Genomic DNA, 19,019 nt, shown 5'->3' on the forward strand with positions numbered 1-19,019 from the left:
CAATAACATCGAGAGCTTTTCTCAGATGTTGACGGTCAGTGGTCCAGCATGCCACAAATTTAACACTTTGCGATGAAACTCAAATCTGCAGAATAAATTTGATTAGATCCTTTAGCTAACAGGGATCCAGCTACAGCATTTCGCACCAGCGAGGTAAAAGCTTGCACATAGTCCCTTTGAAGAGCCTGTGATATGTTTGGAGATACAGCACATGACAGAAGAAAACACATATTGTTCACAACTGCAACGTCAAAATCAGACAGAACAGAGAATAGTACAGCCTCACTTAGCATAGTATGGAATTGAGTGCTTTCCGTGGTCTGTTTCATCCTTGGATTAGAAGGCCTCAGACACTGTTAGGGTTGTAACAGAGCATGTTCAGTTGCAGGTTTTCATCCCAGTGTCTGAGGATCATGAAGAGCTGGTTGGCGGCAGCCTTGACGGTGGCTAAGTCTCGGCCTTCTGGCATTTCCTGCGAACTCAGCCACATGCTGGCCTTGGCGGCTACGAGTTCCCACTCTATGAAATGACTGGCAGAGCTGTGCTCGAGCCAGGCGAGGGCCACAGCTGTGGCCCACACCATGCTCTCTGGATCCAGCATTCTCCTTGTCAGACTGCTGGGCGATGCTGTTTCCAGGCCCCCTGATCCAGAGCCCCGTCCACTGTCCACCTGGGAGTGGAGGGAGAGTGGGCGCTCTGACGCCGTGGACGGACTGCCTAAAGTAGAGTGACCAGCATCAGTCCACAAACTACTGGACAGTTGAGAAGGGCTGTAGATGCCTCCAGCGTGTTCTGCAGGTTGCTGATTTGTTTCTGTTTCACACGGTGATCTGTGTCCGTCGTCGGCACTCTCAGCACGGCGGCTGCTGGAGTGAGACAGGTGGCCCAGGCTGGTGCGGTGGCTGGTGAAGGGGGACGTCCACTTTAACTTGTCCATGGGCACATTAATGGCTTCACACAGAGCCCTGTCCAGCGGAAATGCACCACTAGCCAACTGCAACAACACCTGTGCAGAAGAAAATAGTTTACAACTTGACAGAAAATAAAGCTTATGTAAAAATAAAAAAAAACTTTAAAAGGAACATATGCTTATTCTCAGGTAAAACATTGACAATTCGATCGCACCCCATTGTTCAGCAGTTTGAATGTTTTGCCGTGTGTATGTGTATCTGCGTCCCTTGTTTTCTCACAAACAAACACAAACACAAAGTAAGGCGGGCTCCAAAAAGAAAATCTTCCTCTGGGCCCCCCTGTTGTCTACAGCAATGCCTGATTGCTTGATTTGAATATGCATGGTGCAAACAGCTTAGAACTGCCAGTACTTATTGTTCCCATGCACTCTGTCACAGACTATGACACACTCATCTCTTTAGACTAATCTACAGTCAAGTCAATCCAAATGAATGTCCATCTAAGGAATTGCAGGTTGACAAGAGAAATCAGATGTAATAGATCTGCTGCTCACCAGAGGAATGTAGTCTTTGTTCTCATTGTCACTCTCTCCAATTGAATCACCGGACTTGCTGTGAGATCGACACATGAATCCTTTAGCAGCCCGAGAGAGGAGACGAGTCCTGCTGAGGGCCAACCTTATAGCGGAGCGGGAGAGGCGGATGTAAATCACAGTATATTAAGATCACACCACATACTGTTTTCATTACGATAGGGAAAGCAGTTGTTATCGATTATTTTTTTACATCTGTAGATCTGCAATAGGAATCCAATAAATTGAGGATTTTTAGCCATACTAGCAGTGTGGCTCTAACCATGGCGGTGTGGGTCGAGCAGTCTCTGTTTCAGACTGAAATATCTCAACAACTATGGATTGCCATGCAATTTTGTACGTACATTCATTGTCCCCAGGGGATGAACCCTAATCACTTAGGTGATCGCCTGCCTCTAGCGCCACCATGGGGTTTTGTGTGTAATGTCTCAACAACTGTACTTTCATGTTCCCCTCAGGATATAATGTAATAACTTCACTTTTTATCTAGTGCCCTCGGCAGGTCCGAATTTCAATTTATCAAATAATGACCAATTACCTGCAAAACTAAATATGCATGCATGCCAACACGCTAAACTAAGACGAGGAACATGGTTAACATTGTACCTGCATGTTAGCATTGTCATTGTTGTTGCTGAAAGCACTGCTGTGCCTAAAGGGGCTAGTATATGCTATCAAATAGCTCCTGAAACCACCTTCCCTCCCCACCTTTCCAACGTCTTGATTGGCAGTCAGACAGCTTTTCACCTCTACCTCGAGTGAGGCCCCCAGAGGTCGGACAACACATAGTACCAACTTATCATTTCTAGCATAGCCCAGACGTAAAGCCTCAAAGAGCTATTAGCATGGCTGTAGAGTCTTGGTTTTGTTTTTTAAAAGGAGAAGCTATTGTCAATCATTATTACATGGCCCGACGGGTCCTAGAATAGTCCATTATTATCCTGATGCATTAACCTCAAGACAGCACTATCCCTGTGCAGCAGTGGGACCACAGCTACAGAACATTCATGTTGTAAGCCACTTTCCAATCACCCACCTGGCAGAAAAAAGGCTCTCCACCAATTTCTGTGATTGGTCAGATGTCACAGACGGACTCCTTTGGAAGACTTGGAGACAGACAGCGAGAGACAGAGGCAGAATTAGACAAGGGCAGGAGAGAGAATGATGCAGTGGCATTTTCAGTCACTTTTCTGTTTAGTTCTCAACATGAGTCTTACGTAACAAAGAGGTAAAACTCCATATGAGATGTAAGTAAATGCGGAGGACACATATTCCAGCTGTGTCTGCTCATCAGGTAAAACACTTCTTCTTGTGTGTTTTTGCCTTCAGTATGTCCGCACTGTATAGTTTTTTTGTTTTGTTTTTAAAGGTCTAGACAGCGTTTGTCAATACAAGCCACAAAATTGCGACTACCTCAGTCATCACTTACAAGAAGAGGGACCAAATGTCAATAATCTTATGTTTCACATTTGTACCAGTGGAACAGTTTTGCCCAGAAAAAGACCCTAGACTGGCAGACTGTTTATGTCAAAGTTCTTCCTGGAGGAAAATGGATGAGATGCATCAATTCACTGACCGGCTGATGTGTTGCACATACCCTCTGTTAAGCTACTTCTCTCCCAGCCGGCGGAGGAGGGGGTGCTGCATGGAGAGACGCCATCCTCTCCATCTAAGAAAATGATAAAAAGATTGAAATTGACCCTCAGCTGTCCTTTATTTGGTTTTATTACCAACACTTGTACTCCTCCACATCTGTTCCCCCGCTGTGTGCAGCTCTTCATTTTAACTGGCAGTGCCAAGCAGATGCTCTAGCAGTGTGCTAGTTTTCGGTCACCTGCTGTTGCTATGCCACCACTGAAAGTCAATTTATAATGGTGTGCCCTTTTGCTGAAGTTGAAGTATTTTTAATGTAAAGCAGCACAAAGCTTTCAAAGTGCTCAATATCTCCTAGCTACCAGCAAAGCAAGACTGTAATCGTTTCATTTCATATAGAAATAGATTTGAATTGATATTTAAACATAAATCTTGTAAAATGTAATTCCTCCTTCTCCCCAGATATGATATATCTCTACTGCAAGGTTTATCAGAGTCTGAGACTGGGGCCCCTATCCCCCTGTGTTCTTCTATCCCGATGAGGTTGGAAATTAAATGTGATTTAAATATATCAAATGAAGCCTACTGTTGGGCAGCAGGACATCTTCAGCTTCCTCAAACATGCCACCAGACTGGGAGCGACCCAGTCCGATTGAGTACCCTCTGTTCTTCCTGCTCCCTGAACCAGACCTTGAATGTGAGCCCCGCTTCAGATCTTCACCTGAAAATAACATTAAACAGTTTTTAAAGGCATGCATTAACAGTTTTCTAGCTGTACAACTTCAAGATGCTTATTTAGCTTTTGGATCTAGGCTTGCTTTAGACTGAACCAAAACCACAGTTTAGTCAAGACAAGTTAGGAGAGAAATGTACAGGTTGCTACATTAAAGGTTAATATAATGTTCAATATTTTGGGAAAAAGGCTACGCTATGTGAATTTCTGGAGTCTCGTATGTTTGCTTGGAAACCTCAAAGTGACTCCAAAGCTCCAGCACATAACCCCCTGTAAAACCACAAACTTTAGCTTAAACTAACCAGTGACCAGCATTCCAAAATATATGCATGCATCCAAAAAAAGTTTTTCATTTGAAAAGCGGCATATCTTTTACCCTGCAATGATTAACAATGATTACAAATTTGGCCAATTAATTATTTATGCTCTAAACATGTTAATTGGTGAGCTTTAGTGGTTCTGGATGGTTGTGGGGTTTCCAGTCTGCTGGCTGTATAGTTTCAGATTTGAGAGTGGTATAAATCTTCTCATCTTCCTTTCGGCAAGCAAATAAGTATTTTTCCCTAAATGTCCTTTTAAAGTGAGATTTATTTGAGTGACAGACTAACATACATACATGTGCACATACAAAGTAACTTTACAGACGATTTAACCACTAAACTATAAACAAAGGAAGTTTAACTTAAAGAAGTCACTACAGGTTTTGTTTGGGGTCAATGTACTATTCAGACATGGGGAGTGACAACAATGGGTGATTGAAGATTTCGAGCAATTCTATATGACTTACCACTGTTTATGTATTCAATACATGTCTGCAAAAACTCATTAGTGTCCAGGTCGATGGGAACAAACGCTGTGTATTTGCTCAGTATATTGCAGGCCTTGCTGGTGTGAATAGCGTATAGCTGGTACTTCCTGCCAGAGCCTGTGAATTATAAAATAAAATCATCACAAGGGATTACCAAATCAAAGGATTACATAAAGTCACATTTATAAATTCTAATCCTAAAAACCTCAAAATTTCCCATAAACAATAACATCCCGGTAGATCTCACCGTGCTCAATCTCACACTCCTTATCCACCATGTGCTCAAAGTCTCGTATGATGGAGCGTCCAGCCATGTGGTGGAATGTCTCGTTCCACAGTTCCTCGTGAACCTTTTCCTCACGTTCCCGACCGTTCAGGAAAGGCTCGATATCAAAGACCACCTCCCACTTCGCTGGTTTCCCACACAGCAGCCCGGACACCACGGCCTTGCAGTCACCTTTGGGCTGGTTGGCTGCACCCAGATCAGAATTCTTGGTCTCCTGTGGGGTTTCCGCTTGACATAATTGGTGTCCATAGCCATCTGAAATATCACAGGTTTGATTCGTGAATGTGCATTTTTCTTTTGTGATCAGATATGTATTGAAATCCATCTGAAGCTTGTCACCTGCTACACTTGCAACTGGATTTGTGTTGAATATATTTTTATTACATATGTTTTCCAAAGCTCTCTTGCTTGATCATCAGTCATCATTTCTCATCTTGGATTTCTGATAGTCGTTTAAATATATTTTTTTAAGATACTTGTCACATCAGACTGAAGAAGTCCACTGTGGTCTTGGCTTGAATTATAGTTACTTTCAAAGAAGATTTTTGTTTGAAATTGGGTATTAGGATGTATAAAAAAATATGTAAATTTTATTTTACATTTTTGGAATTTTGCTTAATCATTTTCTTTCAGAGAGTTAAATGAGGAGATGATAATACTCTCATGTGTTAACGATACATTTTGAGCTACAGCCAGCAGCCTGTTAGCTTAGCATAATGCCTGGAAAAAGGTGGAAACCACTAGCCAAGCCAGCACCTCTAAAGCTGACTGAATAACATACAACATATAATATATCTTGTTTGTTTACTCCGTACAAAAAAAATCCAAGTTTTAGGAAATAATTGAGAGCGGTATCAATCTCTCAAAGAGATTATGTGTGTTTCCCAAATTGCTAAAATATCCCCTTAAAAAATGTGTTGATTGGTTTGCCCTAAACCCCTTATTCACCAAAAAGAAAAACAAACAAAACCACATTGAGTCAATCCAACATAAATCATTCACATGCAGATATAATCAATCAATTATTTTCATTTTCAGTAAAACAGACTTGTTGTGTTTGTGGTCTCACCCGTCTCTCCAACGCTGCCAACAGAAGGGCTGTCAGTGGACGATCTGGATCCATCTTCCCCAGCGGAGTTGCGAGCTGCAGGCGGCGCACTGATGATGCTGGGCTGAGGATTGTCCTGAGGTTGGAAATTAAGCTCTGAGTCGACTTCCTGCTGCAGGAGAGGCTCCTGTTGAGTGAGCGGCCTGTGGCAGCTGGCTGGACGCCCTCTGGAAGATGTGGCACACAGGCTTGCCAACTGTGGCTGAAAACCAAATTCAACATACCCAGGTTTAAAGAAAGGTATGGAACCTCAACCTCTAATTGTAATTCTAGTAATTCCAGCATGTTCATTCATGTGTATAAGTGACATACATACTCTTACAGACATATCACAGCAAACAGTTGGACACTTAGGACTCATTGTTTGACTATACTCATGTAAATCATCTATATTGCATCCGTAGTAAACAATGATTTTCTTTGTAGATTAATGTGGAGTTCATTTTCATGTTTAATTCCTTGTTAAGATGTCAAAAAATTGCAAAAAAGTACCTCACACAGTTTTTTTAAATCCCAACTTGATGTGATCAAGTTTTTCATTTTGTCTTACTGAGTGACCAAAACCAGAAAGATACTTACTTTATTATCATATAAGTAATACAAATATTCGAATGAATATAACAGAAATCCTGTTTTTAATTTTTGGAGAAGGGTAAAAGCCTTCATCTTCTCAACGCTCTTGCACTCCAGTCCAGAGGGTCAGATGGCTGTTTAATTAATCAACACAAGCTGAATACAAATATTGTTTTCCATATAATGACAATATGACAACTGTGTCATAACACAAAATGAGATTATCCTGCAGTTAAAGCAGATTTTGGCTTTAATGTACATGTGGGTACTGGACATGTGTATTTTGGCAGCACTGGTTTTTGAGATCTGTGAGTTGCAATTAAATTGCAAAGTGAGTGAGTAATAACTGCTGGCCCATTTTTCAAACCCAACCAGTGCAGGTCATCTTAAAAGCAATCATGTGAATGTTATTCTTGACAGCGAAACTCCACACCTGGTAGTCGTTCCTCCACTGGGCCTCATGCTCAGGGCTCATCTGACCTATCAGCTCCTGGACTTTGGCTCTCCTCAGTGGATTCTTTGCCACCACAGAGCTGGGATCACTGGGAGTGAAGACCTTCCTTGCCGGGTTGTAGTCTGTTATCTGGTTGGTGCTGTATGCACGCCTTCTTGGAGACGTCTTACAATCCAACCCTGACGTTTTAATGCAAAATAGAAATAGTCAACCCAAAATGAGTCAATATAGCAATCTTTCACACAAATTTCAAACAAATAATTGTCAGTTTTATTTTAAACTCAATATTATTGACACAATAGTGATCCCAAAGGTGCCCAGTTCACCACAGTATGTCTTTACGGGGAATATGAACAGGGAATATCCTCTGCGACGCACAAAGTAATTTATTTTCCAAAAGCATAATTTTGTTTGGAATAAGAATAAGAATAATAAGATAAGTTGCTCGTTGGCATGTGCAATGACGAATGAAAAAGATGAAAAAAAAAGTCTACAGCCGTGTTGTGGCTCTGTGAGGCTGTACTTACTGTGCTAACCTGAGCATGCTAACATGCTCACACAGACAATGCTAAGATGCTAATGTTAAGCAGGTAATATTTACAATGTAATGTTAATTAATCATCATCTTAGATTCTTGTCAATAAGCACTAAGCACAATGTACAGCTGAGAGAGGAATGTAAATAGTTTTGATGGTATTTGGTCATAAACCAAAGTATTGGACAAACTAAAAATGTCAATATGCTATCATTAATGTACCGAGTCCTCCTTGACTAAACGTACCTTTAAACTGCCTTTGAATCCTGCTCTCACTCAAGCAAAGGGCAGATACTCTGTAGCATGACCTTTTATCCGCTATAGCCTAAATTATACTGATTTAGGAATTTAATCAAGCTGCTAACAATAAAATGGCCAATAGTATTTTTTTCAACATAAACAATAATGACACAAATCCTTAATTTTCTATTGTGACCGAGATACATACTATCCAAGATATTTTAAAGTTGAAAAATCGACTTTCTTTCGTAGGCAAACTATGTTATGGTGACACTGTTTCTTTGTGATGGTAATTATGACTCTTTGAAGTGAGCTGAATGTTGTGGCTTTGTTCCTTTCCGATAGCCGTATTGTTCTATTCTCTTTTTCTTTGTCATAGGAGGCAGAATTGCAAACTCAAATCGAGTTGGCAATTTGTGCACAGGAATATATTTTTTTTACTTATCAACCAACAAAGACACAGATACATGCCAATTCAACAGCCTGGCCAATGTATTGTTCTAGCTCTGATATTTCAATTGTATGTGCGTGTGACATTAGCTGGCCCCTTTGGCTTGAAGTCCAGACACCATCAATGTTTATCTAACTCTACTAGACCTTACAAGCAGCCTCTAATTGCAAGAAAGATTTCCACAATATTCTCTAACCTAATGTACCTTTAAACTGCTTTTGAATCCTCGCCTCATACGAGAAAAGAGCAGATACTTTGCAGCTCAATCATACCTCTTATCTACATTGTATGTGCTTAAGCTACCCTATATTGGCTGGACCAACTGGCCTGACAGACTGTTTCATCCTATTGCCATGGGCGGCACATTAGTCCAGCCAACATCAGTGTTATAAAAGACTAGTGAAATAGTGATAAGATGACTGTACTGTAGGTTCTTACCCATGGTGTCTTGCTCTGTGGTGGCAGGGCTGTCCGTCATGGAGTCCTGGTAGGAATCATACAGTGGGGCTTCTCTGTAGGACCCCTGAAAATCGCTACCTGTCTTCAGCGCGTCCTCCTCTTGAGATTGGTAAAACACAGAGCTGGCTGACTCAATGGAGCGCATCATGCTGTATCGCCTCCTCTTGTCCTGTTGAAATTTGGAGTAGGTGACACGTCCAACGTTTGATTAAAAAGCTTCTTCCCAGTCGGCCTTAGGCCTTTTTTAATCACCGTGAAAACACCTCTCAGAAATAAGTCATAAAATTGAAACCACTCAATTATTTATCAAGGTGGATATTAACAAAAAATAAAATCTGAAATAATCACAACTCAGAAGGTCATACTGCATGCAGCTTTTTGTCTACTTTCAGCTGATGTCTTGCACTTACAGATTTGGGATTGGTGTGGTAGCGGGTGGCGTCGCAAACCACACTATAGCCAATCAGACTGTCACCTGGAAACAGGAATGAGTTGCCCACAGGGGACAGCAGCACTTCTTTCGTCTCAGGAAAGAGCCATTCAATTGAAATGTCACTGAGAACAGGAGACATGGTTTTCTTCAGCGACTTTATCATCTGTGGAGTAAAAGTAAGACGACTAAATTAGACTTTCGGACATTAAACACTGCTTCTGGCTGACCTATACATACCGCTAAAGGTGTCTGAGATATGATTTCCCAATTGGTATCAGTTGAAGACACTCTGTGCTTAGAAACTTAAGTATAATGGCTCTCTGGTGGCCCTCAGATTAGTTGGCAGTCATTAGGAGTGATATATAAAGCTCGGAATAAGTACCTTGGGCTGCAGCCTCTCTCCTTCAGCCAGGAACTCTGCTGTTCCTTTGGAAACTGCCGCCAGTCCCTGCACCAGCCTCCTGCAAGCATTTTGTCCTATGCCGAATGTAAAACATCTGCACAAACAAATTAAACACTGTGGCTCCATGGACAGATCGAGATAATGATAACAGGTGTCTTCTCAGGATGGGCACTCATTTTGCAGAGATCTAAAGCGCTGCTTTGGAGATATACCTAATTTGTCATGTTGTAAAACATAGATTTTTGGGGGAAAAGAGCCAAAGAGGAAATAAACTGTCATGGTTGAAAGTTGAGACATGCCTGCTGCCTCTCAGAGTACTCTGGGGAGGTTGGTTGATGCAGTATTTTACCATTTTCTTTCACTTTTTCACAGAGGGATAATGTGGCTGATTTAATTTGCCCCAACTACGTCCCTCTGCATTTTTAACGAGTCTAGATTAAAACAGAAATGTCACCTCTTACACACTGTCGGTAGAAGAGAACCTAACATGGATTTTCGGGACAGAGATTTCTTGTTGTTTGCTCCTGTCTCTGACTGGCTGCGCTGATTTGTAAGCATAGTGTGATAATGACCCAGGCAGTGTCGATGAATTGTCCAGTCTCTGTTTACCTAATGCAATTCTCTGGGGGCGGTCATCCATTAAAAGGGGGAAGACAAAAGTCAATTATTTCCAGAGTGACTCAGGAGAAGGATTCACAGTGTGAGACTTTGGATGCAGCCTTCAAAATGAAACAATTTCCCAGTGTATTGCAGATCTATTGTGCCACCGGCGCTCACTATCAGTTGACAGTTGTGTGCATACTTAAGAGAGCACTTCTATTTCCTTACTCCAGATGCAACATTAAAACAATGTTTTTCTTTTCACATCTAAAATCAAAGCTGCACAAATGTCCTCTTCTTCTCCTATTTTGACAGATTCTTTGTGGTGATGTTTGACCTTCACACAAAATTCAATAAATATTTCTGGATTTCATTTTGAGCGGAATATTGCTGCATACCCGGTTATTCATTTAAACCCTTGACAATCCCTGGATGTAATTTAATCTCACTCATCAGCTGTGTCGTTACTATTTGCATAATTGGCATAAACAAAATATGAATTGGCTTTGACATACAGTAGCTTCTCTGCCAGTGCTGTTCCTACAACAGTGGCAACTGTTATACTTACTCTTAACTCAGCAGCAACCGCAAACACATATTCATGTCAGTGTGGGTCATGTACTGCAATGTCTGCAGGTACGAATCATAGTGTTTAACCAGCCCAGCTTTGAAAACAAAGGTTCCTTTTAGACAATATTACAATATCCCCAACAATCACTCATTATTGATCTTTTTCCTTTATTCTAACATTCAGAATAGAGGTCAGTTGTGAGCCTTAACAGTAATACTTGCCTAATGTAGCGTGCATGGCTGCGGACCAGCTCAATAACTTTGCCTGTGTTGCTGGTGGCTCCGTCGGTGATCAAGAAGAGTAGGCGTGGGTGTCCGCTGAACATCGGCTGCCTCAGGATCCAATTGAGCGGTGCCAGGACGTTGGTCCCCCCCATGTCGGCTCTGAACTTCCGAACATAATCACAAGCCAGGGCCAGGGCTTCCTGAGATGGAGAGAAGAAAGTTACAGCACCTTATGCTTGCTTTGGCTCAATTTTCACATCAGAATTGCATCAATGTATTCCAGAGCTGCTTTACCTCCTCATAGTTCTGGCTGGTTGTGAATAGTGATTTGAATGTGGAGCCGAAGCCTATGATGTTAAAAAGGCAGCCTGGAACAAGGCTCTTGAGTATCACCACCATGGCATCCTGAGAAAGAGAGAAAGAGACCAAGGGCAGTTTAACTTCATGTTCAGAAAGTAGAACAGAACAAAGAAAATCTTAAAAGGCAAAGCTCTTCTGTTCATTAAGGGCTTAAAGTCCTGTTGAACATTTCCACTGCATTACAACTACCGTCTGGTTGAGTGAAAGCACGGTGCCCTGCACAGCTGTCATCGCTGCGCAGCAGATTTTCTCAAAGAGAGGAGAAAAGAGGAGAGTGGCATCACACAGTGTCCTTTCATCCATCACTGCTTCTTCTACAGCAGAAGGGCAGTGTCTAGAGAAATACCACTTATCTCAACCTTCATTCAGGTGAAGAGCACAAAGATCACACCAGACAATCTATGATAAAATACCTCGTCAGGTGCATTAATAAAAAAAAAAAAGATTAGTATGTGATATTTTGAGACTGAGTCTGCAGGATCTATTGAAGGTTAGTTGTAAATAGTCATGGCTTCACCTTAAGCCCAGACTCTGTGATATCAGACACATCCAATAAAAACAAATCAACACTGCTGGTCAGCCTCACACCAAAGGGCAGGGTCAGTGCACAAGCAGCCAAATAATCTATCAATATATTGAAAAATAAATATCAACCTTGAATGATATTGTAGAAAAGTCACATGATGTCTGAGAGAACTGAAAGTATTTCTGTCTAAAACCTAGCAACTGGGAGACATTTGGGGAATAATGAATGACTTGTATGATCGATATCCTTGTACATGCCCTTCACACAGCTGGCTAACCACATCTATAATCTCAAGCAGAATCAGTTTGACGGTGAGACTAGAAATCAATTATAGAGCCGCTAATGACTTATCATGTTCACCATGTGTTTTGAGGCATTAGCTTTCCATTTAATATCTTTATTTTGATGTGTTGTGTGTCGACTGTAAGACACTTAAACAGCATGCACAAATATAAAAATCCCCATCTTTAAAGAGGTGACGTTGCAATTTATATTCAAATCAGCATATGCATGTATGTTTGCATGTGCATCAGGGCAGGAAATATATATCACTGAGCACACTGATATTAAAGATACCTTCACACAGTTGATGTTAACCCCGCTCATGCTGCCGCTGCGGTCAATGAGGAAGATAAACTCGCCGTGAACCTTCCTCAGGTCTGAGCTGATGGATTTGAGGTCAGGGCAAAAGTTCAACATGACCACAGGGTTGTGGAGGATGTCCTTGTGGAGTCTTCTGTGAATGATATCTATCTGTAAAGACGGATAAATATAAAACCAAAGGCATAAATTAAAATGGGGGATTTGGCAGCAGTGAGCTAACTAGACTTTTTTATTAATTGAAAGGCTGTATTTTAACACAATAAAAGGGACTTGATCAGGTTGATGGGCAGAGCCCCTCAACTATTGTATACGTGCAGGAAATTCCAATCCGAATGTGAAGCTTCCTTGCAGTGTTTCCATAGAAACCCATTTTATGGCTAAGTGCTCTTTCTTCTTCTGTTTACCTCCGCTGTTCACTTAACTGCTCATGGCACAAATGTGAATGGACACTAAGCAGGTACAAAAATAATAGTGGAATGGGATTTAACTTAGTTAACTAAAGTACAATTTTAAGCTACTTATATTTTACTTGGGTTTTTTTTCATATGAAGCTACTTTATACTTATTCTCGAAAACATTTCTGAGGCAAATATTGTTCTTTTTACTACATTTTTCTGACAGCTTTAATTACTTTACAGATTACAGTATTCCATACCCTTTCTGTTCAGTTAAAACCTTGTATATCCAAATTTGGTTAAACTTAAATGTTTCTTATAAACTGGATGTTTCTTTTTTCTTAACATTAGAAGTTATAATTAAAAAAAACTTAAACATCTAAAGCAGTATACACAGTAACCCACCAATAACATTATTCCGAAAACATCATATATAAAAGAAAAACACTGAAAGGCAACAGTTTAATGCAGAATGAGTACTTTTACTTTTGAAACTTGCAGTATTTTTTACTAATAATACATTTACTTGTAGAGAAGTATTTTCACAGTATGGTATAAGTACTTTTGCTTAAGCAAAGGATCTGAATATACTCCTTCCACCACTGGTATTGGATTGCAATATGTTGGTAGATATAACAAAACATTATGACTTAATCTTTGTAGCTTCACAAATATAGTATTTGTTGCAGGGCATTGTTTATGACATTGCTCAACTGTATAGTCTTTACCACTCTCCTGGTGGTGTGATAATGTTGCCATCAGTTCAGTTACATGGTGCAGATGTCGATGGCACACTCACTTTCTTCTCATTGCTGGAGTCCTTCTTTGCAGCCTTGATGAAATCGCTCCGTCCGTGAAGATATTCATCGTACTCCTCCTGCGTCATGTCTCCATTTTCAACGAGCACATGTGGCAGATGAGGCTCTGAAGTGACACAGTTGGTCAAATTATAGATATTACTATAATTATTACAGAAAGATTATATACCGTATATCTGTGGTGCAGAATTATCCACACATTGATGTGAGAATGAGGAGGTGGTTCTCTATAAAGATGCTGTATCACAGCTGGGTCTCACGACAACACAATTAGCTCAGAGGTTTGAGGTAATCCAGGGGATTTGGATAATACTTATATTAAGTGCAGGGTATTTGCAGGTCTTGAAAAGTCTTTAAAGGCATTGATTTAAATTAAAAGGCTTACAATTTATTTATTTCTAGCCTGCTGTAGGCAGGAACATTAGTTTTGTTTTTAAATAAAGAAAATTGCAAAAACTATCTGTAAAATTCATAGATAGACCCCAAATTAGTTACCTTTGAATCAGTGAATCCATCTTTTCTCCTGCTTATCCAGTTATAGGTCAGGTTTAATGGTTAATTTAATTATATTATTGGTAATTATTGTTATATACTGCAGGGAAATACTGACAAAATGTGATATAAATGTCGATATCATCCCTATTGGTTTAATAGACTTTTGGCAATGAAACAGGTTTGACAGGTAGATTGTTGATGTGGTATTAAAAATGTCTTTCAAAATTTCTAATTTAACTTGGTGAACCCTTCAGAAACCTTGTAGTAATGTATATGACAAAGCCTGTGCTTCTGTCCATTAATCAACAGAGCTGGTGATGAAAATACACCACTCCTTTCCGTTTCGTTTATAATGACACACATACATGCCTGCATTCCAGGCATGTATGTGTGTCATTATAAACTCAGTTTCATCCGTCTCTGCTTGAGCTGAGCATCCATGTTGTGATTGAAACTGCAGCACCAGTCTGAGCTGAATTAAATTGCCCAGCAGTGGCAGCAGGTCTGTTTGTTAACAAAACCTTCATAAAAGGGCTATTGGATCTGTGAGGCCAGGGCTCATTCCTGCCTCTGGGAGACAACTGGCCCACACAAAGTGTAGGTCAAGACTGCAGTGACAGAGAAATAAGAGCACCAGAAAAGAAAAAACAGACCTGACATTGAACACCCACACAAAACAGTCTGACTGGCATGTCATACAACAGGAGAAACACAAAGTGAGGTGGTGAATCCCACAATAGTGACCATGACACCAAAAATGCTATAAAGTAAACCAGACAGAGCTGAAAAAAATACTTCAAAATATTGTACAGGAGAGGTAAGGATGATCAACTGCAGGGTGGTGCTGTGAGTGAGTTTTGAAGCTGTGGACCTACCGCTGGGATAGATGAGGATCTTGACAGGACAGTCATAAGTGTACTTGTCAGCCAGAGTGATAACGACGCTTGTGGCAGAGCGAGCCAGAGGGTCTGCATCAGCTCGGATGGCGTGAGATGGGCTTTCTACACCTACACAGAGCAACAGACACAGCAGATGAAATAGCCAGTGGCTTCACCTCCAGTAATAAAATAAATGACAAATCAGCAGGTCCCACTGATACATAACACTCATATTATGAGAACAAAAAACTTCCCAAAGATGTTAAAAGCAACTTATGTGCTAATGCATTCAAGTGCTGTTGCAGTTTGAGCAAACAACCAGCAATTATGAGTTTTAATGCTAAAATCAGCAAATGTAAATTTGCTCTTTAGGAAAATGGGCTTATAAAAATGCTACAGCCAGGAGACAGTAGTGTAGCAAAAAAACAGATTAACCAAATTTGGTAGAATGGGATAATTGGTGAGTTTATAGGTGTTGGTAAATTTGGGCAGAGGCAGGCTACCAGTTTCCCCCTATTTCCAGTCTTTATGCTAAGCTAAGCTAACAGTTTTCTGACTGTAGCTTCATATCGAATGGAGAGACATTTCAATGGTATCAACCTTCCCATCTAACTCGTGCACAAGCAACAAAAGCAACTTTCCAAAAAAGTCAAGACATTCATTTAATAAGAATAAGTGTTGCCAGATAATACCCAGCTATATAAGAGCATTCATCAATGTGTGTGATATAAAAACACACACACACACACACACATACCTGTGATTACACAAAAGGACAGTGGGGTTTTTTCTACACTTAGGTGCTGGATGCATCACAATTGTAGTTTCTTATTGCAGACATGAGAACTTTCAAGGAGAACTGAATTGCAATGCTTGATTACAGGCTAGCTCAGTACAATATCTGTATTATTTTGAGATAGCTCATCTGTGCAATTCCACGGTTTCCAATAGGATTTGCCTTAAGTTTATACAGCTAAGCAATCAAATATATTACTAGTATTGGTAGTATCATTTATCTAACCTGCGAGAAGATAGGGAGCCCGTATCTCCAGCTGGAAGTTAAACTCGTAGTCCATAGAGTTGATTGCCTCCTCGTCCAGCAGTGAGGCCAACCACAGCTGAGGGGAGTTGGGAGTTTGATCGTGAGGACTTGAGGCACAACTGTGCCTGTCACGCCTAAAATTAGCAAAGCATAACTACATTAAAATGGAGCCATCCTGAATAAACATATACAATGTTATTATAGTAAGTTTCCATACAAAAGAACATTTGGGGCCTGAAGAGCCAGTTAACAGTGCAAAATCCAACTTCAAAATATACCAAATTTGAACATGTAACATGGTGTAATAGAACAAGACAGTGACTTTAATATTTTATTATTGTATCTGTTTTCTTACGTTCTGGAGAAGTTTGGGGATAGTCCCTGCTCCTCGTTGATGGTCCTCCGTACCCGAGGTGTACACACCGGTGGGGACGAGACACTGATGCCTCCGTTTGGCAGGGTGGACAGCTCAGAGGAGGTGCTAACCAGAATATGGACCGTCTCCATAGGAGGGATGATCCCGAGGTTAACCACTAACACTGTCCGCTCCAAATCCTCATCAATCACTATATGTCCTGTGAAACCAGAATGGAATTCGTCAACAACCAAATCTGAAATACAACTTAATGTTCAGATAAAGGGGGTGACAATGAACTTCTTAGTTTAGGTGTAGTACCACACTATGATATTATTGTTATAATAATATTACACTCCTCTGAAACCATTGTACTGTATTACTTCACCTGTATCTACCTAAACATTACCCATTATTATATCCGTAAAAACTGACCATCTTATGAAAATATGTTCACCTGATAACCATTTAACTGAAGACTTAAAGGCTCCAACAAATTAGTAATGCATTTCCATAAAGTTCTGGGAAAGAATGATGAAAACTTAAGCAGCACAGGCAGACATATCCCGGCTTTTAGTGTTTGGAATGATTCAAGCCTTGGATCCTACATTTCCCAGGATGCAACATTTCCCTTAGACCCTTCAAAATGTTCAAATTTGTGGTCACAATCCTGACACGAGATAACCTGAAGTCATAACATTAAAGCATTTTTAACACCTTTTAAGGTGATATTGATGCCTATTTATACATCCAACAAACAGAGCAACATTAACATGAACATGGAAGTCATGTATCGTACAACATGGCAAATGTAAGTTCAAAGGTCACTCTCTTTTAGTTTTGTTTTGGGATCCACCAAAACCTTGTGCTCCAATGCTCCAATTTGTTCACCAGCGCGTCACTAACTTTGTCTGTCTGTCGTTTGATGCTTAGCAGCTAGTGCACAGTGGGGTTATCTTAGATTATTTCACAGCTGCCTGCTGCTGCTAGAAACAGTGTTTCACACATAGTAATTTGATCCATTACTTATATAACAATATTGATTAGAGCGGCTTCAATCTTACCGCTGCCACTCTGGAGGGCTCCATTAGATGTGTTGCAGCAATCAACATAACAGTCGTCAATTTTTGCCTTGTCTTTGATTTGCAGTGTTATAATCTGACTCGATATCATCGACTCAAATCCCACAACAATAGAATTTTCCTCCAGTGGATAAATGAAGATACCTGTAAGGCAGTTGGAGAGGAAAAATTTAAATAAGGGCATGAACAAGAAGATGACCCATTAAATACATCCAGTCAATGTTTTCACAACAGTGTGTTTCAGGGCATAAGGTTGGTTTAAAGTGGCTAGCATTCACGTAGCTAAAGTGAACAACTTAGTTTCCTTCAGTGTACATACTCACCCTCAATGGCATGATCCTCAATATTTTCATAGGTCATAGAGGCTGTCATGGCCAGAGTATAACCCCTGACACAGGAAGTGATATCAGAGACACTGAGGGGCAGAGCGCTCCGGTTCTCCTTGTTAATTAGTCCAGGCATGGTGTTGGGTTCAGGATTCTGGTTTGTTGCAAGAAAATCATAATAGTAAAAATAAAATTATGAATGAATTGTGTAAAATATACTTTATAGTTGACACAACAATTGAAGCAATTATTAAAATGTAACTCATTACTATGAACTGTTATTTCATTATACTTATTGTAATAATAACAGAGTTTTATTGGATATTCATTATCAAATAATTTCTCCATCCAAGCAAGCTCAGCAGACTGCTACCAAAATGAGCCAGTTATCATAGCTAGGATTGAAGAGTAGCAATAGCACATTGTGGAAATACTCTGCTACAAATAAAAGGAATGCATTTGATATTTTAATGAAACGTATTGGCATCAAACTATACTTAAATCACCAAAAGAATAAGTACTCAACATGCAAAATGGTGCATTTCAGAATAATGCATATTATGTCATTGAATTACAGGAAGGCTGTTGATGCATTAATGTGTATGTTATTTTAATGTTGCAGCAGGTAAAGATGGGTCTTGAACTATATATACTGCCAGGGAGATTGTGAATTTTACCAAGGGATCAATAAAGTCTTACCTTTATCCACAATAATACATCATAATTTGTTTGTTGATATTTTTTGTAGGCCTTTATCTGCATCTGCAGAGTAACTAATTAAATGTATCAAATAAATGTATTGGAGTACAATATTTCCTTATGAAATATAGTGATGTAGTAATGTGGTAATGGAGTAGAGGTGGCCTCTTGAGTAGCATAAAATGGAAAAAAAGTAGTAAATGCACTTGGTTACTTTCCACCACTGAGCAACAACAATGTCAAAAGTTATTAATAATTAACCAACTAGCTGCTGATCTATGCGAAGACAGTATACAGACAAAATCTTTATTTATTTATTTAGCTCAACCAAACTGCTTGTTCTATGCTACCTACCTAGCCGGCTAACAAGCCTGTGAGCTTTAATTATAATTTAGAATGGAAGTAAAGAGCCAGTGTTAGCTACTATGGGTACTAGCTTCTGTTGGCCTGCACAACCTCAGAGAA

General features: G+C 40.1%; 1 protein-coding gene across 1 annotated transcript; it reads right to left on the reverse strand.

Moving 5' to 3' along the window:
* Positions 1-200: 200 nt before the first annotated feature.
* On the reverse strand, positions 201-17,991 carry vwa5b1 (von Willebrand factor A domain containing 5B1). The gene is made up of 21 exons (XM_054609882.1): positions 17,853-17,991; positions 17,512-17,673; positions 16,448-16,667; positions 16,072-16,226; positions 15,048-15,179; positions 13,659-13,783; positions 12,438-12,614; positions 11,270-11,380; positions 10,973-11,175; positions 9,560-9,674; positions 9,155-9,340; positions 8,724-8,913; positions 7,039-7,238; positions 5,994-6,234; positions 4,886-5,179; positions 4,618-4,755; positions 3,684-3,818; positions 3,102-3,173; positions 2,541-2,610; positions 1,466-1,589; positions 201-1,006 (listed from the first exon to the last, which is right to left on the reverse strand). The coding sequence occupies exons 1-21, from the start codon at positions 17,989-17,991 to the stop codon at positions 347-349; spliced, it is 3,849 nt and encodes a 1,282-aa protein (XP_054465857.1). The 3' UTR covers positions 201-346.
* Between the last annotated feature and the right edge of the window lie 1,028 nt (positions 17,992-19,019).

This window comes from Anoplopoma fimbria, chromosome 12 (assembly GCF_027596085.1).
Source record: "Anoplopoma fimbria isolate UVic2021 breed Golden Eagle Sablefish chromosome 12, Afim_UVic_2022, whole genome shotgun sequence".
In the NCBI taxonomy this organism is placed as follows: Eukaryota; Metazoa; Chordata; class Actinopteri; order Perciformes; family Anoplopomatidae; genus Anoplopoma; species Anoplopoma fimbria.